The sequence below is a fragment of the Carassius auratus genome, linkage group LG28B (genome assembly GCF_003368295.1).
Source record: "Carassius auratus strain Wakin linkage group LG28B, ASM336829v1, whole genome shotgun sequence".
NCBI classification, from domain to species: domain Eukaryota; kingdom Metazoa; phylum Chordata; class Actinopteri; order Cypriniformes; family Cyprinidae; genus Carassius; species Carassius auratus.
In genome coordinates, this window is record NC_039293.1 from 6,178,738 (window position 1) to 6,203,157 (window position 24,420).

A 24,420-nucleotide genomic window follows, 5' to 3' on the forward strand; every position below is an offset into this window, starting at 1 on the left:
GCAGCCACAGTATAGCAGAACATCAGATCCTCACAGTGACGCATTTACATCATTAATCATACAAACATAACCCGCCAAAAATAGTAGCCTATAGGCCTACACTCTTTTTATAGTCCACCTTATTTTACAGTATCCTCTCATTTCTTCTTTACAGCATTACTGTTATGTAGCCTATATCAGATAAAATACTGTATAGGCCTAGGTTTTCACTAACAAAGTCATTACGCCAAAAAATAACACTGTTCTGACATCACTGACGGTGTAATAGATAATTGTGACATTACAGATTATGAGATAGTAGAGCAGATTATCACGAAATATCACAGTTATAGAAACAATTGACAACAGCAACATTTCAGTTTAAAGCGAGTCATAACATAATAATGTTATGATGTGCTTTCATGTAGTGAGCAATTACACTGAATAAATGGTTGAAACCCATTTTACTGAAGAAATGTGACGCAATTAGGTAACACTTTACAATAATCCTGGTTGGTTTTATTCAATACATTAAGATAGTTGAACACGAGGCAAATATTGTTACACTAAAAAACAAATATTATCCATTACTGGTGAACCAGTGTGTGAATGCAGAGTCATCATCTTCAAAGCGAGAATCTGTCTATTGGTCTTGCCAGGGTTGCCAGGTCTGCGTAACAAAACCAGCCCGATTACTACTTATAACTCCAATCAGGACTAAACTGACCGAACAATGGGGGAAAAAATAGCTGGAAAACCACAGACTTGGCAACAAAAAAAGCGCAGGAACAAAGTGAACTAGGTGCTAAATTTGTATGGAGCAATCGTTCGCCTTCACTAGACTTTCTTGATCTTGGATTCCTATTAAAAATAACATGATAAAAGTTCACGTTTAATTTATCTTGTTGCTTAATTTCTTTGCACTTGTTACTAACCATTTCTTCGTTCCTTCACCTTTTTCATTTGATCCAGTGCAGTACATGTTAGCCTACCACACTTCTTTAGCATGCACTAACACACACTATTTTTATTACAGCATTTATTCGTCTTTGTTAATGTTAATAGTTATGTCATTTCACAGTGCAATAATGTTAACAGCTACTTCTGCTTTCGAAACCAATGTATAAATGAACATTACATGAACGAATGCTGTAGAAATACTGTTTATCGTTTGTTCATGTTTATTAGTGTAGTTAACTAATGTTAAGAATCTTATTGTAAAGTGTTCTTCAGACCTAAATCCAGCTGTTGATGTTACCCTAAACAGGTTAAAATAAGCAGAATTTGATGTTACAGAAGTAGCTGTTTTGTTGTGTGTTTTGTTGACTGTGTTAATACTGTAGAAAACTCACTGCATTAGTTTACTGTAAACTGAACTGATAAAGTACTCATGTCTCCTAGAAGCCGCTCCCGCTGCCCTCCATGTCTCCGGTGAGCACGGAGCGCTTGTGCAGCACGGCGTTGTTCCTCCGGGCCGGTGTCTGGGGCGCTGCTGGGGGGCAGGGGGCTCTGTACTGAGGCAGCCCACTCTTGGTGGTGTCCAGTTCTTCAGCGTCTCCTTCCTGGACCCTCAGAGCGGCGATCACCTCTCGATCAGACCGGCTGAGGGTCAGACAGCCGCAGCTATGGCCTTCAACACCGTCTTCCTCCCCGGGGTCGTCTTCCACCGTCATGAAAGCGTCTCCCCAAAGACTCTCGCACAGGTCTCGGCCGTGTTGGTACATCTGAACAACAAACACAGATGCAAGTGAGAACACAATACTTCTCAAACCCTAGATCCAACCTGACAGAAGAAGATGGCGGTTTATGCTAATGCTGCTATAGTGGCAATGCAGACAGTGATAACATAAAAAGACACTATGAATCTAGTTACAGTAAATATTCTCATCATTAACAAGAATCAGTGTTCAGTCATGGAGCAGGAGTAAATAAGAAATCACAAAAGTAATATGAAGTGCACAGACGCCGTTACGAGGAATCTTGTGTCCGTGAAGCGTCTGAAATATTGTTTAATGAAGATAAAACATCTCGGATCCTCTGCTAATATTGTCAGTCATTATATTCACACATCAGCAGTTCACGCATATTAATGATTCCTGAATGAAGAAGCACAGCACACACACACACACACACACACACACACACACTTTCTCTCATTATTAGCTGTGATTTTCAGCCCTCAGAACATGTGAAGTGTGTGTGTGTGTGTGTGTGTGTGTGTTTCTGTCACTCACGCTTGTGCTCATGTGATGATTGTGTTGATTATGAGATCTCGCTGTTTCCACAGAGACAGTGACCTTACATTTTTATACTAAATGTTTGACTTCACGATCTTTCATCAAAATCATAACCTTCTCATTCATCATTTCAAGTGAATGGCAGGAAAGTCAGAGTAAGGTTAAAAATCATGTTGGGATCACACTACCATCCAAATTCTTCTTGCTTTGTCTTGGTATTATTTTAAAACATGATTGACAGATTAAAACAGTCCAGCTGGCAGGCCACATTTCGTTCCGTTTCCAACATTGTAATTGTGACATTGTTTCAATGTCTTACTTTTTAAGTTTTTATACATTGATTTATAAGTAATTAGTTTAAAATTTTACAATCATTGATATTACATTAAACACTGCTGCAATGTTTTTCAATGTTCAAACAGCATTATTGCAGCTCATCTCAGTGCTGAAGCTGTCTGATTCACACTCTCTCTCTTTTCACATGTTCTGCATGTCAGTGGTGAGAGAGAGTGACATGAACTGACACCTGCACTCCACGTGTGTGTGTGTGTGTGTGTGTGTGTGTGTGTGGTTCCAGCTGTGTCCAGGCCTGGAGACACAGCGTCTCATCACACACTCTATCCTGCATGAGCGCTCCTCTCCTCAGTGATGTTTACATCGCTAACACTAGAGCTCATCTAGTCCTGGGTACTAACTCATTACATCTACTGTGGAATATGTAATCAGTTTCCAAAAATCACTTGTAAAAATACCTGTAATCAGAGTACTGTATGTTGCATTTTAAATGCTCATAATCAAATTACAGTTAATGTCTGTGGATTACATGATCACATATACAAACACAATAGCAGTAAATAAATAATAAAGGTAAACAGATCAAATATACTTCTATTTTTAGTGTTTACATGTTTAAATTATATTTATTTAAGTAACTGACCAACAAAAAATGCATTAAAATTAAGATAAAAAATTTTTCCAAAAAAAATAAATAAATAATTCTACAAACAAAACATATGAAGTGGTCAAAAAATTATGTCTGACCCACTTCCCTTCTTCGTTCGATATACCACCCCTTATGACGTGTAAAATGTTCTTAATTAGCAAACTGAACTAAACAAGACACAAACCAATAATATTTAAACATAAATAATATAAAATACAAATGCACTTTCTTAAATGGCTACAACACATTTTAAAATACTGATATAATTTTTTAAATATATATATATTTTTTATAATGGTATGTTTGATAAAGAGTGAGCTAAAAGTAACCTAAAAAGTAGCCAGATTACATTACCTAAAATGAGTAACCTAGATTACGCTACTAACTACCATTATCATAATATAATCAGTAACCGACTACAGTCTGTAAGGAATCTACCCAGCTCTGCTCATCAGACCCCAAACACACATTGTTCAAAACACCTTAGCAACTGCATAATATATACAACACCTTAGCAACTGCATAATATATACAACACCTTAGCAACTGCATGGTATCATTCTAGTAGCCACCCACAACACTCTTGCAAAACAGTAAAATGACACGAAAAACTACTCAAAACACTGTATCAACACACTCTAAACATTTAAAAACATAGGTAACATGCACAGCAAAGTGCTCAAAACACCTTAACAAGTTAGCACTCACACCCAAAACAAACTTAATGGACTTTAACAACTACTTAGCAACATTCAGAACACCTTCTTAACTGCATAGAAACACCTGGCAGCACCTAACACATAGCAATGTGTATAAAATTACTCAGAACACCTTAGCAACCACTTATCAACAATCGGAACACCTTAGCAACCACTTATCAACAATCAGAACACCTTAGCAACCACTTCAGTGTCCTTTAGTGACCACTTTGCAACACACTCTATACAGGTGCTGGTCATATAATTAGAATTAGTTTATTTATTTCACTAATTCCATTCAAAAAGTGAAACTTGTATATTATATTCATTTATTACACACAAATTGATATATTTCAAATGTGTATTTCTTTTAACTTTGATGTTTATAAATTATAACTGACAACTAAGGAAAATCCCAAATTCAGTATCTCAGAGAATTAGAGTATTGTGAAAAGGTTCAATACTGAAGACACCTGGTGTCACACTCTAATCAGCTAATTAACTCAAAACACATGCAAAGGTCTTTAAATGGTCTCTCAGTCTAATTTTGTTGACTACACAATCATGGGGAAGGCTGCTGACTTAACAGTTGTCCAAAAGATGACCATTGACACCTTGCACAAGGACGGCAAGACACAAAAGGTCATTGTAAAAGAGGCTGGCTGTGTGCTTCGTGTCCAAGCTCATTAATAGAGAGGCGAAGGGAAGGAAAAGATGTGGTAGAAAAAAGAGTACAAGCAATAGGGATAACCGCACCCTGGAGAGGATTGTGAAACAAAACCAATTCAAAAATGCGGGGGAGATTCACAAAGAGTGGACTGCAGCTGGAGTCAGTGCTTCAAAAAACCACTACACACAGACGTATGCAAGACAATGGTTTCAGCTTCGCATTCTTGTGATAAGCCACTCTTGAACAACAGACAGCGTCAGAAGAGTCTCGCTTCAGAAAGGACTGGACTGCTGCTGAGTGGTCCAAAGTTATGTTCTCTGATGAAAGTAAATTTAGCATTTCCTTTGGAAATCAGGGTCCCAGAGTCTGGAGAAGAGAGGAGAGGCACACGATCCAAGTTGCTTGAGGTCCAGTGTAAAGTTTCCACAGTCAGTGATGGTTTGGGGTCACATGCCATGTCATCTGCTGGTGTTGGTCCACTGTGTTTTCTGAGGTCAAAGGTCAACACAGCCGTATACCAGGAAGTTTTAGAGCTCTTCATGCTTCCTGCTGCTGACCAACTTTATGGAGATGCAGATTTCATTTTCCAACAGGACTTGGCACCTGCACACAGTGCAAAAGCTACCAGTGCCTGGTTTAAGGACCATGGTATCCTTGTTCTTAATTGGCCAGCAAACTCACCTGACCTTAACCCCATTGAAAATCTATGGGGTATTGTGAAGAGGAAGATGTGATATGCCAGACCCAAGAATGCAGAAGAGCTGAAGGCCACTATCAGAGCAACCTGGGCTCTCACAACACCTGAGCAGTGCCACAGACTGATCGACTCCGTGCCACGCCGCATTGCTGCAGTAATTCAGGCAAAAGGAGCCCCAACTAAGTATTAAGTGCTGTACATGTTCATACTTTTCAGTTGGCCAAGATTTCTAAAAATCCTTTCTTTGTATTGGTCTTAAGAAATATTCGAATTTTCTGAGATACTGAATTTGGGATTTTCCTTAGTGGTCAGTTAACATGAAATATATCAGTCTGTGTGTAGTGAATTAAAGCTGCGGGAGGTAACTTTTGACGCTCTAGCGGTTAATAAACAGAACTGCTTGCGTCTTGCGGAAGAACATTGTAGCCGGAACTACTTCTCTCTGTTTATGTCTATGAAGAATCACAAAGGTACTGGGTTACTCCGCCGCGGTACCCCCGAAGCAATCTAAAATAGTCCGAATATAAACACTTATTATAGGTGCACCCTAGTGATTCAGGACAAGCTAAAAACACGGTTTGGAAAATGGATTCATGGTGTACTCGCTTATTATATACATTTTTCTACATTTTGAACACAAACAAAGTTACAGACCGCAGCTCTGATTGGTTGATTTCTTACCGGGAGCGATGGAGTTTCTGCAAATGGAAATAGGACCACTATATCATGTGTGGTATGGCATGTTACCTGTAGGTAGGACACACATCCGCCGCTGCAGTTCTGTCCGCGTGGGTCAGTGGTCCAGTCCCGAGCACATGTCATGTCCGTTTTACACGCCTCGTACCTGCAACAGTCGTCTACATTACCAACAGCTCAACTGATAATTGATGAAGAACATTCTGATCAAAGCTGGTCATCACAAGATGAGTGGGCGTGGCCTCACCAATCTCTGCAGAAACTGTGACACAGAGGCACCGCCTTCAGGGAGGAGTCATGATGTGGGTGTGGCCAGCGAGCAGCATCAGGAGAACAGCGGTAAAAACAGACGATGCGCTTCAGGAAGGACTCACAGCTACAGAGAGAGAGAGAGAGAGAGAGAAAGAGAGAGAGTCAAACAAAAGAGTTCAGCTCATGTTGTCATATGGTGAATCTCTCTCTCTCTCTCTCTCTTTCTCTCTATATATATATATTCAATATTCTCAGTATTTTTAAATGCAATATAAACACCTTGAGGAGAACAATAATACGTATTTATACAAATCTTCACATAAGCAAAAACCAACAAATAAATAAAGAAATATGGATTTAAAAATTATTTAGCATGAATAATAAAAAGAAAGAATAAACAAACATGAAAAAAATAACCAACTAATATACTAATAAACAAAAATTTTAATAAATAAATAAATTATTTGAAAATAAAGACATGAAATTAAAATAATGTTATCATAAAAATAACTAAAAAAAGAAGAAAGAAATATATTAATAAACACACAGTAAAATGAAAAAAAAAACATGGATTGGAAATAAATAGACATAAAAAAACAATATGATTATAAAAATAACTCAATATAAAAAAATAAAATTAACAAATAAAAATAACAAAAAATTATTAAATAAATAAAATAACTACCTGAATATATAACTAAAGATTCATGTAAACAAACAAACTTACTGTTTTAATATGAAATATATCAACATGAAAAAAGACAATTATGTCTGTTAAATTATTTCAAGTGCTGTTTAAATCACCCTTAATAATATAATAATAAATACAATATTTGTTTTATTCACAAGATATGATTAAAGCTGCCGTTATGATTAAAGTCCTTCTCAGTGGTATTTTAATCAATAATATGTGATTAAATCAGAGAGTTTAGGATTTAAACCCCAGTACAGATAATGAATCCTGATCAGCAGATGCTTACAGAGGGCTGAGGACACCACACTTATCCCAGTGAGAGTCATCCACGCCGGACAGATCCTGGACATCCTTCTCTGAACAACACGAGTCTGGACACAGACACAAGCATTCACAAACTACAATCCATGGAGGCCCGCTTCTACTGGGCTTTCAGAAGGTGACACCAAATGAACTGGACTGGACTGTGTTTGTGAGGTGACTGTGAAGTGTGCACACACTCTCCCTGTAGAGCGAACACTGCTGGAGATGAGGCTCTGGGCTGGGTGTGGCTTTGAGTCTCCCGTCCCGCAGACACGCCCCCTCATGACTCATCACAGCGGCGGCCAATAGACTCGAGAGGTGGGCGAGGCCGAGCAGAACCTTGGACACGCCCATTTTTCACTAGAATTGATCTTTCAGCTTCTAGAAATAATCCACTTGAACATCCATCAACAGACGAAGTGATGTTATAAAACAGCATGAAACTTTGATTCATATTTGCATTTATATTCTGCTTCATAATGATTTACTCAACAATAAAACTGAATTTAAGTAAACAGAGTTAAACATGGACATCTGAGGTTATTTGATGTATTTATATATATATTTTCTCTCTCTAAAATCCTCAAGCAATTTTAGAGGGATGTCCATCATAATGCCGTCATGATTTGGAATCAGTTCTAATGGAATCAAATGTGAATCTTCCACAAATCACATAATTCCTGCAGGATAAACGGAAAATACATTTCTGAAAATATAGACTTAAAATTAAGAATTTATTTCTGCAGCAAAATCTTGTGCGATTCTCAGACGGGTCTTCTTGTTCTTTCTTTAGGATTAAAATAAAATAAAATAAAATAAAATAAAATAAAATAAAATGATAAATCCTGCTGGATAAACTGACATTTTGAAAAAATAAATAAATAAATAAATAAAATAAAATGATAAATCCTGCTGGATAAACTGACATTTTGAAAAAATAAATAAATAAATAAATAAAATAAAATGATAAATCCTGCTGGATAAACTGACATTTTGAAAAAATAAATAAATAAATAAATAAAATAAAATGATAAATCCTGCTGGATAAACTGACATTTTGAAAAAATAAATAAATAAATAAATAAAATAAAATGATAAATCCTGCTGGATAAACTGACATTTTGAAAATAAAATAAAATAAAATAAAATAAAATGATAAATTCTGCTGGATGAACTGACATTTCGAAACTAAAATAAAATAAAATAAAATAAAATAAATCCTGCTGGATAAACTGAAATTCTGAAAATATTAAAAGTAAGAATTTGTTTATTTAGCAGGATCTTATTTGATTCTTAGAGGAGTGCTGTTGTTTTTTCCTTTACGATTATAATAAATGAATCATTCATTAATAATTAAAATAAAATAAAACCTAACATGAATGTATCCATCAGTCTATAAACACTTCAGATGAGTTGTAGTTTAGGCCCAGTTTAAATCTTGTTTTGTTTGCTCAAGAAAGACGTCACATCATGATCTACAGAAACTTTCGGTTGAGTTTTCATCACGTTTACAATCTTGAAGACGTTCAGTTCAACACATTAAGTCTGATAAGCTGAATGAATCCTAATAGACAAGATCATGATTTGATAAGCGGACTAATTTCAGTCTCCCTCTGCTGCTCATATTAATGTCTTTAACTGTGTCCAACGGTCTAAGAGGATCGATTTACTCTTCTACACACGACAAACACCTCGTGCCAGACTTGACTCTTTCAAAGCATAAATAACTGTCTGTATGACCATAAAACAGCTTCATACCTGATCCTGGAGGAGTGCAGCGACTGCTGTTAGTGTCGGATGCTCTCGCTCTGATCCACACACTCTTTACCCGGAGCTGGAGACCAAGGACATCTCGATGACAACGCCCCTCCCTCCCTCCCTCACACACACACACACACACACACACACACACACACAGATCATCAGTTTGATCTCAGTGAGTGCAGATATCAAACAAACACAATAACAGCCTAATATAAACACAAGGCATCCTTGATAATGCATTCTAATAATAAGAAGACAGAGGCTTTATTTCATTTGACCTGGTTTCTAAATGCATCTCATTATGTGCTACTGAGTCACTCTCTGCGTTTTCTGACATTTTCTCTTACAAAAACCTGTCCCGGGACATTGATGACAGTTACTGGAGGTGAATCCCGGGGGAATTAGCATAATCTGGGACGGTGGGTAAATTGGGACGCCTAAGCTCCTTGTCCCGTTACAAGCGTCTCAACATGAGCGTATTCTAGCTGCTTCAACGTCTCTTTTCTTCAGAAAACTGTTGGAATACACAGCAAGAGCAGAAAATGTGCAATTATGCACAGAGAAGGGAGATGAATATTACTTTTATAAAATACCATTTAAAGTTCACGAAAACAACATAATTCATATACATTGCATTAAAACTAAAACCGTAAAAAAAAAAAAAAAGTTATTTGGAAGCAATGTGCATTTTGTGAATATATATATATATATATATATATATATATATATATATATATATATATATATATATATATATATATATATATATATATACTAAAAGTGGTTTCATTTGAGCTATTTAAGATTATAAAATCAAAAATAAAATTAAGTACACTGAAAAAATATGGGACTTCTTTTAAAAAATGGCTAGTAAATTGAACAAACAATTACAAAGAAACAGCGACAGGTTGAATTAAACATGATTTGTTGATGTAGAAAACTATAATGATATCTCACTTTTGCTAAAATAACAATGGTAGCATAATGTGGATGTAAAAGTGTCTGATAGTCTTGGTCTGATCATTTGAAAATGACATATTTATGATACTAAAAAGACTAATTTGCAGTAAACGGACACTAATGGTGAGACGCTGAAGGCTTGTTTTGCTGGTTATTCGGTCTCTAATCTTCCTTCTGGAATAATCCCACCTCCATGCGCTGCTTTAAGATGTTTCTGGCCCCAAACGCAAACCCTGTGTCCTAGTTAGAGAGCTGAGAGGATTCAGCCTGAAACACGCACAGAGCTGCAGGACGCCTCGGCTCAAGGCATGCATGTTTGGGCTCATGTCATCAGCTGTTTTCTGGATTCGAGGCCTGTCAGAGCGATTCGTGATGATACAGACGGCTTCATGAGCCGGGGCCGCGGGTCTTATTCTGGGTCTGAAGACAGCAGACAGAAGCTATTAGCCTTTGGTCATCTGAGCTGGAATAATAATCCTTTGTGTCAAAGCTATTCATGGATGAGCTGTTGTGTTCGTTTGGAGAGGTCACTCACATTGCTGCTAATTGCACCGCATTCGTTCCACCAGTCAGAGCTAGTTTCACTGAGACCGCCATATCATGCCTAAAATACCTCAGATACATGATACAATATCAATCACAAAAACTAGAAGTACTGCTGCTATGCTAGTAATACTATGGTATTTATCATCATATACTTTTTTAATTAAATTAATAAATTGCATGAACATGGCTATCATTTAGACAGTATTCAGATACGTTTGTTACCATCCGACTGTAGCATGGTATTATACTAAATTATATATAATGCAAAAATTTTGTGATATGAAATGATATTATGAAATGTAAAAATTGATAGCCTGAATGCACTGTAAGTCGCTTTGGATAAAAGCGTCTGCTAAATGCATATTTAATTTAATTTAATTTAATTTAATTTAATTTAATTTAATATTGTTATCTTACCAAATTCATAAGAACAGTGAAACATATTACAAACAATATATAGCACAAAACAAAATAACAAATAGCCTACTACAGAAATTGAACAGGCCTAAAATAGGCCAAAAATAAGCGTTTTTTTTTTTTTTGATTACACACAAAATCTTTACTTGTCACAAAATTCATGAAAGCTGACACTGGCTCAGATGTTCATCCCCCTCTCTCACGGATGTTTGTGCTTAGTTTCTTCTCTTCATCAGATGAATGCACATGCTTGTGTTTCTCATCAGTGGAGCGCCCTCTGCTGGAGGACTTCAGTCACTCACTCTTCTGCAGCGCCCCATAGATGTGTGTAGAGCAGCTCGCCCTCTAGTGGTGAACACAGGAAGTGCAGCACAGCCTGGTCAATCAAGGGCAATCATGATCATTTCTCCAAACTAACCGGTTTAATGACAGAAATAAAAGTGTCTCTCTGTGGAATAAAAGACCAAACCTCGTACACTAAATGTAATTAAAATAATAGTATTAAAATAAAGAAATCGTGTCTTGATTCGGAGAGTGTGTTGATACTTTATCAAGTTATCAGACCATTGTTTGATTCAAATTAGCAACCACTCAGAACAGCCTGCAAACATGTGCTTTAAACCACCCAGAGCTCCCTAAACATGTTCTGACAGCAGTTTGAACAAAATCATCACCACTGTATTTATGGTGTGGACTTCTCTGTTCTCATAGAGTTAGACCATTATCTTTTTGTGGACAGGCCTTGGCGGTGAGTTCTGCACATGTAAATACCACTCAGATCTACTTGAAAAGAAACTCTAGTTTTTACATTTCTTTTTCATTTGAAGGTATCTGCACTATTAAAAAGAAGAGAAAAAAAAAACGGTCTGCTCTTGTAGCATGCAAATGAATCGCGATATCAGTTATTAAATTACTGACTTCTGTCCGCAGCAGACCGTTTTCTTATGTGAAGGTCCGTCATCATGTGAAATTATTTTAGATGTGTTCAGTCAAGTGCATGAGCAATAATGCAAGTCAATCAAGCTTCTTTACACAACGTATTAAAACATTTTAATAACTTCTGTACAAACGACACTTGATTTTATAAAATTGTCTATGTATCCCAGTGCTTCACTATACTGGAATGAAACAAACACAAGCTAAATATAAAATGCAGTTATCTTTAAATTCAAAAGGTCTATAAAATCTGCTCCCATAGGCCTGTTTTCTTTAGTTTCCCTGAGTCTTGAGATGAACTGATACTCAGTACTCCTCTCGTAGACTCACACGACAGATGATGCACACAATCACTTTAAAGTCTACACAGATGCATTGACCCAAGATCCTGAGGACGAAGACGTTGTCAAAGCGTGGTGAACTGTTCAGTGCAGAAAGTGTCTCCAAGGTTCATGTCTGTATCAGATAACAGCAGCGTCTGATGAGGCACTCAGCGTCAGGTCTCAGAAGATTTCAGTCTCTCCTCCTGGATCTTTTTGCCACAGTTCATGGCCAGAGTTGCAACGGCGTACGAGGACAGAATCACAATGGTGCTCCCGACGAAATGAGAGGAGGCTCCTCTCGGCGTCAGACGCACCGGCCTGCGGGGGTAACCCACGTCTGAGACGCTCGTGCTCAGCGACTGACCGATGGGCTCCATGTCTGCTCAGAGAGAGACCAGAAGTGTTTGACTGCCGTGATCAATGCATGGACGCTTGAGCAGGTCTCTTTATAAGAGCCTCGACTGACTCTGGAGACACGTCACACTGCGTCAAGAGGATGAGAAATAGACACCCATGTGTGTGGTCAGGTAGACGCCAGGAGCTTAATGCTTTAAGCTCATTAGAAACCAGAAAAGAGGCACGTAGGTAAACAGCTGTGACATCAGAAGTGTGAATCTAGTTACTCTTAGAAGGACACGGAAAGCAAACAGAGCTCACAACCACAAGGTCATGGGTTCGATTCCCAAGAAATGCATAAATGTAAATAATGTATACATATTTTCTCCTGATGATTATTTTATGGGCTGCAGTTTAGGTTTTATGGAGCATTATAGAAGGCAGATAAAGAAAACTCACTGTCCAGCTGGTTTTATTAAATTACTTTGTATTTTAGTTGTGTAATATTCAGCAAACACAGTTCAAATTGTCCCAAGCACTGTTGGATGCAAATAAAAATAATTTACATTTCATCTGGCAGGTGGGTTTATTAATACAGCACATTATTTTAAGCAGAAGGGAAATTGTATGTATTTTACACATGCATATTAAGATAATAAATAAGTAAAATTAAATCAAGGTTAAATTTAAATAAGCAAAAATAATACAAGAAAAAAATGTAACACATGTTAAAGATCAACTAATATAATATGTAAAAATGAATAAAAAAATAAAAATAAATAGTAAAAAAAAAACAAAGTAGGCATATGTTTAAAAACTGATTAACTGAATGTAATTTTATTTAATTTATTCAATTGTTTATTAATATTAATATAAATCCTTCACCCTCATGTGTCTGTGAGCTTTGAGTCGTTCTGGTTCAGGTTATTTCTTCAGCACAAGTCTGTGGGATTCTTTACACTATTCACATTTACATCATATAATACATTATAATGTGAATATGAGTCTGAGAACAGTGATGTGGTGCTGAGGTCACCAGAGGTCATGTCTCAGTCTCACATTGACAGGTCAGATCTGTTCGGCAGCAGGTGTATCGAGTCTTTCTCAGGGTCATACACACCTCGGATGTGTCCTGAAGCAGTATTTGGGCTGTCTGACACAGCATCTGTTCATCAGAGACACACACAGCAAACAGATCACAGCGAGTCTGATCCTTCAAACACACGGTTACTGCTGAACAGATCCTGTGCTGTGTGTTCACTCAGTCGTCAGTAGTAATAGTGCTCACATCTAATGCCAAAGATATCCTGTGTGTCTGTCCGGTGTCCGAGCATCCATTCATCTGACCTGCTGCAGATAATCAGTCTGTCTCTGTCTGTGGCTCTCAATTAAACTGATCTTAATTCTCCTCGTTCTCATTCTGCAGGCCAAGCTGCTTTACTGCGTCACCAGACGGCCCACAGATAAGATCCCCACTGCGTGTCTGTCGCTGTAATGTCTTTTATTTGAGAATAAATAAGACTTGGGGTTTTCTGGGACACATTGTCTGTCATCTGTGATTTGGCTGTCAGCAGTTAGCATGAAAAATTATATTTAAATCTTCTTCGTGTTGCAGTTTTAAAATATGAGCTGCTCTGACGGATCAATGCTGATGGTTTATTGGTGAATCTCTTGAAAATTTGAATAAATAAACTGAAATCTAAATGTAAAAATATTTTGCGATTTGAATCCGATATAATTGTCTCTTATTATTTTTAAATATAATAATATTAAATAATATTCGCCTTATTTTGCAATGCATCAATATTATATTTTCTATGAATAAGTGCAGTATTAAATAAGTGCATGATAATACATAAAGTAATACAACAACAATCAGTTTGCAATATCATGCAGCTTAAATGTCTTACGACTAAAAATAACTAGAAGCAGATGACACTGGTAACAGTAATAACTTCCCCATATGAAATATAACCCACATACATCATGGTTTCTGTGAGATTCACCATTAAATGTTTTAGATTTAACAAATTCACAAATAATTAAATAAAACACAAAGTGTGTCAAACCATATAGCAATATTTTACTTTTTTTTTTTAACAGAACATAAATGTAGTCCAAATCACATAGTATCTCTTTTATTAACGTAATTGAGTTGTATAATGCTTTGTGTAAAAGGGTGTGTAACGGGCCCAACTTTAACTCATTAAGAAATCTGCAAGTTGTCTCTGCAAATCAGTGCAGTGCATCTACACAGTAGTCAGATTAGTCTTAGCTTATAGCTTTGCAGCAGAGATGCCAAGTGAGTGTATTATACGAGACTTTGGGCTTCTTTTTTGTAAAGTTTAGTGGAAAAATCCCGGGTCACTCTATTTTTGTGATTATTGTAAAAAATATGGTTGCTCGTTGGGAAATCTGATATGCAACTTCATTTCTTTATGTTCTCCATATTCTCTAATGCAGTGCTTCCCAAACCTGTCCTGGAGCCCCCCCTGCCCTGCACTTGTTGTATGTCTTCCCTTATCTAACACACCTGATTAGGGAGACATACAAAATGTGCAGGGCAGGGGGGTCTCCAGGACAGGTTTGGGAAGCACTGCTCTAATGCATTGAATGACACTCTGCTCGCAGTTAATAGCCAACCAGTGCAATAATATAAGTGCTGCAGTGTAATTTGCCAAATGTTTCGCCCCCTCCTCCCCCTCATTGTTTTTATTAATGATCACAGGCTGTAATAAAACAAAAAAAGTAGTCCTATACTAATACTAGGAGTAAATATGGTTTGAATAGTCTATTTTAGTAGGCTATAAATATGTTACCGCTCTCATTTGAAACTCTTGTGTTTTTCTCTTTTTCCATCTCTCCAGTCCTATTCTACTCACAGGTGATTGGAGAGGAGTTTTTTTCCCCACATTTGTTGAAGTTTACTGATTTCTGTAAAATAGCTTCTGTTTTTGCTTTTCAGATAAAAAAAAAGAAAAAAAAAGAGTGGTTTGTTTAATATGTTTTAGGCTCATTTATTGGTGATAATAGATTTAATAAATAATATTAAAAAAAATGGAGAGATGCGGCCCTGCAGAGTTCAGCTCCAACCCTAATTAAAACTCACCTGCCTGTAGCTTTCTAGTAACCCTTTAGACCTTGATTAGCTCGTTCAGGGTGTTGGATTAGGGTTGAAGCAAAACTCTGCAGGGAAGCGGCTCTCCAGGACCGACGTTACAAATCATAAAAAAAATATTGGGCTTGTTTTTGAAGCCTTATTTATCTCGCGAGAGTTGGCAACAATAGGCCTACTATGCACACATCCCGCCCCACCGAAACTGAAATTAGCCATTACGGTAAAATTTTTGAAGACAGGAGAGAAAAAAAAAACGCAAGTAAAGCGCTTTCGATAGTTGTGTCACAGTTGTATCACTTGCACAGCACAGCGATTTTCCTTTAATTTTTCTGCACGTATCAGAAAATTAAAGAATCAGAAATTGATGGGGGGAATTTGAACACGGAAGCTTTACACGGAAACGACGAATTCTGTTAATCAGTAAGGTGAGAATCAGACCCTTTGTAAACCTATAATATACTAAAATTAGAATTAGTACTGTTAGCTGTTATATAAGATATTCTAATTTTGGAGTAACAAAAACGGTTTATGCATTAGGCTACACTGTGTAGTCATATATATATATATATATATATATATATATATATATATATATATATATATATAAAATCTATAATCGACTAAAAATTATTGTATTTTAACTGGTCTACTGAATGCGCATTTAGAGATGAATAAAAATAATTAAAAACCTTTCTGAACTTTGTTCTTATATTTGGCATAATTAGAGAAGTGATTGTATTGCTGAACAAAACTTTAAATTTAATTATTCCCATTTTAATAATAATAATAATAATAAATGCGCTTTAAGAAACAGCAAACAAAAACCGAAACTAAACCGCGCTCAGAACAGGAGCCATAGTGGATTTCGCAATGCAACAGTGCTGCGTTTGAATTCGCCACTCAATGACAAGGCTGTGTTTACTGAGAATCATTCAAATTCCACAGAGATTATATATATATATATATATATATATATATATATATATATATATATATATATATATATTTTTTTTTTTTTTTTTTTTTTTTTTTTTTTAAGGAGATGACCAAAATATACTTTGTGGTAAACAAACACTAACATAAAATAATAATAAAATATTACATCATATCACAATTAGGAATACTTACTGGCTTATTAGTAATTTCAAAATTCTCTATATTTTGAAATTATAAAATCACTAATATCAAATCAAGAAATCAGATTGCTACTTTTTTTTTTTGTATGAAGTTAGAAAAGTCACAAACTTTTCTTCAATTTGCTACTAAATTACACATAACTGATATTTATACCACCGGGGCCCTGAATGCTTGAATCTGATTGGCTGAGGAAAGTTCTGAGGTGTGCAATTATTTTCTGGAAAAAACGCATGGGGAACATAGTTCCAGGCAGCTCTCTTGACCACATTACAGTTCCATATCACTTCGCATAGTAAAGCTGTAATAATGGAAATTACAGAACTAACTAAAACAACATGACAGACGATTTTCCGAAAGTAAATACACATAGGGTGATATCAGCTAAATTGGGCCACTTTTTGGTAAATCGTTTGGGACAATAATACAATACCATAAATGCCTACTAGATGTGTATTTATGATTAATAATGACTGTTTTTGATAATTTTGTGTTGAAATTATGTAATAAAATATAATTCAGGCCCTATAGTTCTTGAAACATCAGTTGTGCCAACTTTTTTTGCATGAGCAGTTTAAGGTAAAATGGGCCAGCTGTTCAGGTAAAATGGGCCGGTCAAACTGCAAAGGGAAATAGTAATTTATCATCAATTTTAATTTCAAAACAACTGCTTATACAGCCACATAACATTTAAACTGCATTAAACAAACATATCCATATGTGCCATTAAAAAAAAAAAAAAAAAAATTGGGTGCAAACCCACATATTCAAATGTGCAATTAAAAAAGTCGATTTTGGAACAACATAGATCAGTGAACTGATGTCAGTTGTGTGTTTGTGTGTGGGTGTGTATGCGTGTGTGTTTGTGTGTGTGTACAATACATTTAGAACAAAATGTGCAAATTACAAAAATTCACATTCAAAATTGATAACTGATAACTGATTTGTGTGTGTGATTAAAGTTTTTTTCAAACACAGTCTTTGCAAATTAAACCATCGTCATCACAGATACCATTCTCTTCACCACAGCTCTCATGAAACCAGGCAGAACATGGATCACATTTTATGTTTGTACACCTTTGGTGTGAGAGCCCTGGGTTCAAATCCACTGTGAGACACCAATGTGTCCCTGAGCAAGACACTTAACCTCTAGTTGCTCCTGAGGCGTGCGACCTCTGACACACACACACATACATACATTATATAGTAATTGTAAGTCGCTTTGGATAAAAGCGTCAGCTAAATGTAAATATATATATAAAAATGTACACACACACACGTATAGGTGTTTGTGAGTGACACAGATGATGGTCCATTTTAGCTGAAACCATGTGGCCCATTTTACCTGAGTGGGTTAAGGTAAATTGGGCCGCCAAGAAAAACATCACTTTTTCAAAAAATATGTTCCTATACCAAACTAACAACATTATTTCTGATTGATGCCATCAAGGCAGATATTATGCATAATTTTTTTTATGCGCATGTTTTTTTTTTTATATAGATTTATCATCCTTATAATAGTTTAGTTACATTTGGTATGCCAGGCTACTTACCATGCAGCTCTCTGGTGCAGTCTTGATAAGAATTATTACCCCACCCACCATAGCAACCATAAACCAATTAAATCACCTGTTACTTGTCAAGCACAGTTATGACAATAGTTTGACATATTTTGTAGTCATTGGTTCTAAATTCCAGAGGGGCTAGGACCCCCAAACCTTAAATGGCCCATTTTACCTGATATCACCCTACCATTTTTCACTAGCGAGGTAATAACAGCGCTGTTTAGAGACGCACCGAGGTAGCCCAATTCACACAAACTCGCTTTCTTTCTCTGTGTGTCTCAGTCTCTCTCACTCTCTTTCTAATAACGTCATTAATAAAATGCCAACAACGGCTCAAGCCTCCAGTTTTAAATTGACATTTTGGAACTAGCAAGAGAGGCATTGGATGAAATGCGGAAAAAATAATCTTACAATTGCAATTTAGTACAAAAATATCTTTAAATATATCATCTGATCCAGGTCTTGAAGTGTGGTAACCGTGGTACAAGTAGAATAATTGACTCCAGGCCGTTAAATTATTAGAAAAATACTGCACACCAGAGGTGTAATGGCCACACCACAAAGGCTGTGCAATCTTGATTTGCAAGCTGTTGATTTCATTCATATCATGACAGATGAATTTTGTTTGCAGTTAGATTAATCTTGAAACGGTCATTCCTTTAGTAGAAAGCTTGATAACCTTTAAAGAAGAAGAAAGAAAAAAAATAAGACAATTCCTAATTACAACCAACCATTAACACAATATGCACCTTTAACAGACTTTTAAATTCATATATGAATCGTACACACTCCAATGTAGCCTTATATCATACTCAAAGTAAAAATGTCCCAAACATGTAAACATTTCAACACACAAAATGCATTTATCTGAATAGAAGTTAATTTAGTTTTAAACAGTCATCCTACCAACAGCATCCAATTCCTGTTCATTCACTCATTTACTCACACCTCATAACTTTTTTCCAGTCACAAGGTTTTTCTCAAAAGGAGAAAAGCTGGATAAACTGCAGGATAAGCACTCTCACGCCTTTGTTTCTTCTTCTTCTTCTGGTCATTCCCCTCCATGCCGACATGAGCAGGAACCCAAAGAAAGCATGTGGATAGCCCCTTTAGCTTCATCCTGTATAACATAATGAATATATTATTAATGATATTGGATCTAAATAATGTTTTGCCAGATTTAGTACTCATAAGTGCAGACAAACTATCAGATGCAATAACAGTGTTATTTGTTTCCCTCTCTTCTATCCACTGCAGGGCCAATAATATTGCAATCAATTCTGTGGTATATACTGACACATTATCCGATATTCTTTTCTTAATATATGACTCACTTGCTGGGATGTAAACTGCTACACCTGCACGCCCTGTATCAGGATCTTTGGAACCATCTGTGAATATAAACATGGAATCTGCAAAATGCAAATCAAAATAATTCTGTACTATTCTGCTTTCAGGAAGTTTCTTTGACATATCCTTCAATTCCTGCTGTATGTCTAGGTCTACATATGGTGTTGGGAATAACCAGGGAGGAATTGAAGACTGTATCACTGTAGAGCTGTAATCTAATTGTCTTAATCCTATGACTTCTGCCTTTGCATCACCAATCCACCCAAAACTCATGAAATTTGTCTTATTGTGTTCCCAGCAATCTTTTAAAAGACTCTTGGCAGGATGCGACTCACACTGCCCCTGGATACTAACCCAATATGCCATCATTAATTTTACTCGCCTGATTCCTAATGGCATTTCTCCCATTTCAACCTGCATTGCTGATACAGGAGAAGTTTTAAAAGATCCACTACAAATTCTCAAAGCCTGAGCTTGTAAAACATCCAATTTCTTAAGATTTGATTCTGCTGCTGACATGTACGCTATACAGCCATAGTCAAAAACCGACCTCATTAATGCCCAGTATATATTCTGTAGGGCTCTTCTACTTGCTCCCCACTCTTGTCCTGACAGACAGCGAAGTATATTTATGACCTTTTTACATTTGTTCTTGACTTTGTCTAAGTGAGTTTTCCATGTGAGCTTCTCATCAAACCAAACCCCAAGAAATCTGACTGTCTTAACTAGCTCAAGTGGTTGTTCATACAACTTCATGGAAATCGGCGTGACTTTATGCCTCCTTGAGAAGCAAATCACCTTTGTTTTTTCTACAGACAATTTGAATCCCCATTTATTTGTCCATTTTTCCACCACTCCTTTGTTTCTGCTCGTGTTTGGTGTTTAATAGGCTCTAATTACAAGCGCACCTGATAGAGATTTATCATTAGTGGAGGTCGGCTTTTTCCGACGGATGATGTCATCTGGATGAAGACGCACTTGGTCGCTTTCAGCAACAACTTCTATGACAATTAGTTCAGCATACAAATTTTCTCTTCCGTCATCACCAATAATGTTTTAGCTAATAATAAATAAATGTTTAAATTGTGTGCTTAATTTTAATTAATTTATAAAATAAATAAATACATTTGTTTAACTTCACAATATACATATATAAAAAAAAAAAAAAAAAAAAAAACGAAATAGAACAAAAAAATCACATCCTTTGCTCTGTACTTTGTTGAAGCACCTTTGGCACCAATTACAGCCTCAAGTCTTTGTGATTATGATGCTACAAGCTTGGCACACCTATTTTTGGGCAGTTTCCTCCATTCTTCTTTGCAGTACTTCAGGTTGGATGTGGAGTGTCGGTGCACAGCCATTTTCAGATCTCTCCAGAGATGTTCAGTTGGATTCAAGTCTGGGCTCTGGCTGGGCCACTCAAGGACATTCACAGAGTCGTGCTGTGGCTGTGTGCTTAGGGTTGTTGTCCTGTTGGAAGAAGTGCATAAAAACGCTTGTCTTTTATATTGTATTATGCGTGTATGTTTCCAGGTGGTTTGGTCAAGTGGGATCGGTGGGTATATACCTGGTAGCGTTTCCTGTTTGGTTTAGGTGAAGTAGAGAGGGGGTGAGTAGCGGGGAGTGCTCACTTTCTGTTGACCGTTTATCATCAATTGTTTCTACTTGGTCTGTTATCAAGCCAATAAATGTTGTGGGATTTGCAATGAACGAAAACACGTCAAGGATTATTCCTGCTGCTTAGCCTCTCAGCTGCTAGAGGTTGCCGCTATAGCAGGTTTTCATCAAAGAGGCCTTTGTGCATTGCTGCAATCATCTATTCTTCCAGTTCCTACCGCTGAAAAACATCCCCACTGCATCATGCTGCCACCACCATGCTTCACCGTAGGGATGGTATTGATCAGGTGATGAGCAGTGCCCGGTATCCTCCAGACATGACGCTTGGCATTCAAAGAGTTCAATCTTTGTTTCATCAGACCAGAAAATTTTGTTTCTCATTTTCTAAAAGTCCTTCAGGTGCCTTTTGGGAAACTCAAGGTGAGCTGTCATGTGCCTTTTACTGAGGAGTGGCTTCCGTCTGGCCACTCTACCATACAGGCCTGATTGGTGGGGTGCTGCAGAGACGGTTAATCTTTTGGAAGGTTCTCCTCTCTCCCCCGAGAAATGCTGGAGCTCTGTCAGAGTGACCATTGGGTTCCTGATCACCTCCTTGACCAAGGTCCTCCTCCTCCGATCGCTCACTTTTGCTGGGCGGCCCGCTCAAGGAAGAGTCCTGATGTTTCCAAACCTTTTCCATTTACAGATGATGGAGGCCACTGTGCTCACTGGGACCTTCCGTGCTGGTAGTTTTAAATAAAGATTTAATGATTTAATATTTATTTGCTGCCGTTACTGCTATAATGCTTGTCGGACTAGCCGCTTCTTTTTCAGCTTTTGTCGTGGTACTGCAGGTTACACCATCAACATGTCAGTGGACATGTTATTATTATTATTATTATTTGAAATAGCACTATAATACTGTAAGGGAAACAGGTCAATTTAGCTCAAAGGGAATCATTTAAGAATTTAAAGGGAATTTGAACAGAATCACTGTTTCACGGCTGATTACTGAGATGCCCTGCAATTCACTGAACGAGCCGTTTAACATCAAATCTGTGCTGGGTATTAATATCCAAACTATAGTGAAAACACTATCAATTAGCACAGTAACAAGATCGGCAGTTTAAGACATTAACTTGTAGGCACAAAACACAAGATACTTCTCTTTTCAATATGAATAAGGCTTTATAAGATAAATCTAAGATATATAAACAAATCTAACACATAAGCACACGCACTCACACATTCACACAAGTTGCAGGAAGATAGAAAGTTAGGGAAGAATGAGTTTAAGAGAATGGAAATGTGAAGTCCCAAGTTTACAGCAATACATGAAATTGCATAGACATGAACAACCATCAATCATGTAATTAGCGCTCGCATTGAGTTGAGTTCCTCAATGAGGTTAAAATTATATTAGATACACCAGTAAAAAGTCTGGAGGAGTTACTTGTGTCTCCTGTGTAAAGGGGGTTCCCTTTGTTGTCGTTGAAAGGGGGTTTCCCGATGTTGCTGATTGGCTGGAAGTTCAGTAGTCGTTGAAGTGACATCTTGGGAAGCCCGTGGTTGGACGTTGGCTGACGATGCGGAGTCGTGGCTAAGTAGCAGCAGGCGTGCAGGCCGAAGCATGCTGGATCCGCACTCAAAGAACGCTAACATGATGAATAAAAGCATGACTAAAAGCTAAATCTAAGGAGTAAAGCTAAAAGCTAAGAGCAATCTAAAAGCAAGATTAGATGGTGTCCCAAGTATTTAAACTGGCCTGTTGGCCACACCTCAAATGTTGTCTTGACCAATCAGATATTGTCTTGGATCGGGGGTATCATAAATCATATGTTATCTTATCAAGCATGTGGTCCAAATTTTCCCGCTCTTGCAGGGTATAATTTTGGACATGATTCCTATGACAAGAATATGATACATTTGACAAATAACTGATGGTCAGAAACACTTCAAGCAAGCAGATTTAACCACAAACATACTAAACATGAATATGAATCCTTAAGTTATGCCATAGTTATTAAAAGACATGCACAATAATTGATTATAAACATGATAGTCAAATGTGTGGGTTACATATAAATGAATATGGAGTTAACAGTGTTGGGTATAGTTACTTTGTTACCATCAATTAAAAGTAATCAGTTATGATACAGCGTTACCTATTCATAAAAGTAACGCGTTAGAGTACTCATGCGTTACCAAAAATTAAAAGCCGTTTGCAGCGGCTCACACATGACAGACACAGCCCCCGGCCCCTTTAAATGCACCTAAAAGTCTTGACTCCCGACAATGAATAACGTCAGTCATCAGACTAAATTAACACTGCAGGATAACAATAACAGGAAAGACAGTCAGCAATCGGCTATTCCACATGGCGTTTTATTTATTTAGTATCACAGAACATATTATTAATCAAAATTCGCACCTACCCAGCCCGGGTAGCCTAGGCTACTGTATATTATGAGCACCACAAGAAAACTCCTGATTTTTCTTTAACTTTAAATAATGCAGTTATCAAAGTACAATTATGCTTACTTGTAAACACAACATTAAACAGGCTTGCAGATTTAAATCCATTTAGAAATGATGAACAACCAGCCAGCCAACAATCTAACAGAAATTAACATCTGCCTGTGAAACAAAAATGATAACAAACCGAATTAAATCCTTCACTGCCACACAGGCAAATGACAAATCGCTTAATAGCCGAACTAATTATTGTTAAAGTGTCACTCACAGAGTGTGCATTTTACCGTTATGTTCTTTTCTTTTTCGTTGATGAATTGAAAATAATGTGCGTACTTCCATAAACCAAACGCTGTCCTCTCTGCTATCTTGCCGGGAGTTCGGAAAAAAAAAAACCCACACACACACAGGGTCAGGCGCAGGGCACAGACGCATCACAGCCATTGACTTTACGATCACAGAGCTTCGGCTCCGCTGATACATCCGCAGGTGGCACAGTAGACCTAGGCATACTGTCTGACAAAAAGCAGGCTGCAGTCGGGATTTTCCTTTCCTTAAAATAACGGATTACTTTTTTTTTAAAATAACGAAGTTACTGATTACTTCCACACGAAACTAACGCGTTAAGTTACACATTTCAGGAAAAAAGTAATTAGAGTACTCAACGCGTTACCCACAACACTGGGAGTTAAGCGATGGACTGATATTCTTTTATAAGTCATTTTGAGTTCATT

The 24,420-nt window shown here is 37.0% G+C and overlaps 1 protein-coding gene and 1 pseudogene across 2 annotated transcripts; one reads left to right on the forward strand and one right to left on the reverse strand.

Moving 5' to 3' along the window:
* The window catches only part of LOC113067858 (cysteine protease ATG4D-like), a 591,286-nt pseudogene that overhangs the window by 511,016 nt on the left and 55,850 nt on the right, over nucleotides 1-24,420 (forward strand).
* Nucleotides 259-9,055, reverse strand: LOC113067864 (riboflavin-binding protein-like). Of its 2 annotated transcripts, none has more exons than XM_026240361.1 (6): nucleotides 8,928-9,055; nucleotides 7,367-7,550; nucleotides 7,153-7,237; nucleotides 6,168-6,296; nucleotides 5,972-6,068; nucleotides 259-1,703 (listed from the first exon to the last, which is right to left on the reverse strand). In XM_026240361.1, exons 2-6 carry the CDS (start codon nucleotides 7,521-7,523, stop codon nucleotides 1,377-1,379), a joined length of 795 nt encoding a protein of 264 aa, XP_026096146.1. In that variant the 5' UTR covers nucleotides 7,524-7,550; nucleotides 8,928-9,055; the 3' UTR covers nucleotides 259-1,376. The 2 variants fall into 2 exon arrangements, with proteins under 2 accessions (XP_026096146.1, XP_026096145.1); XM_026240360.1 differs by having other exon boundaries at nucleotides 7,367-7,564.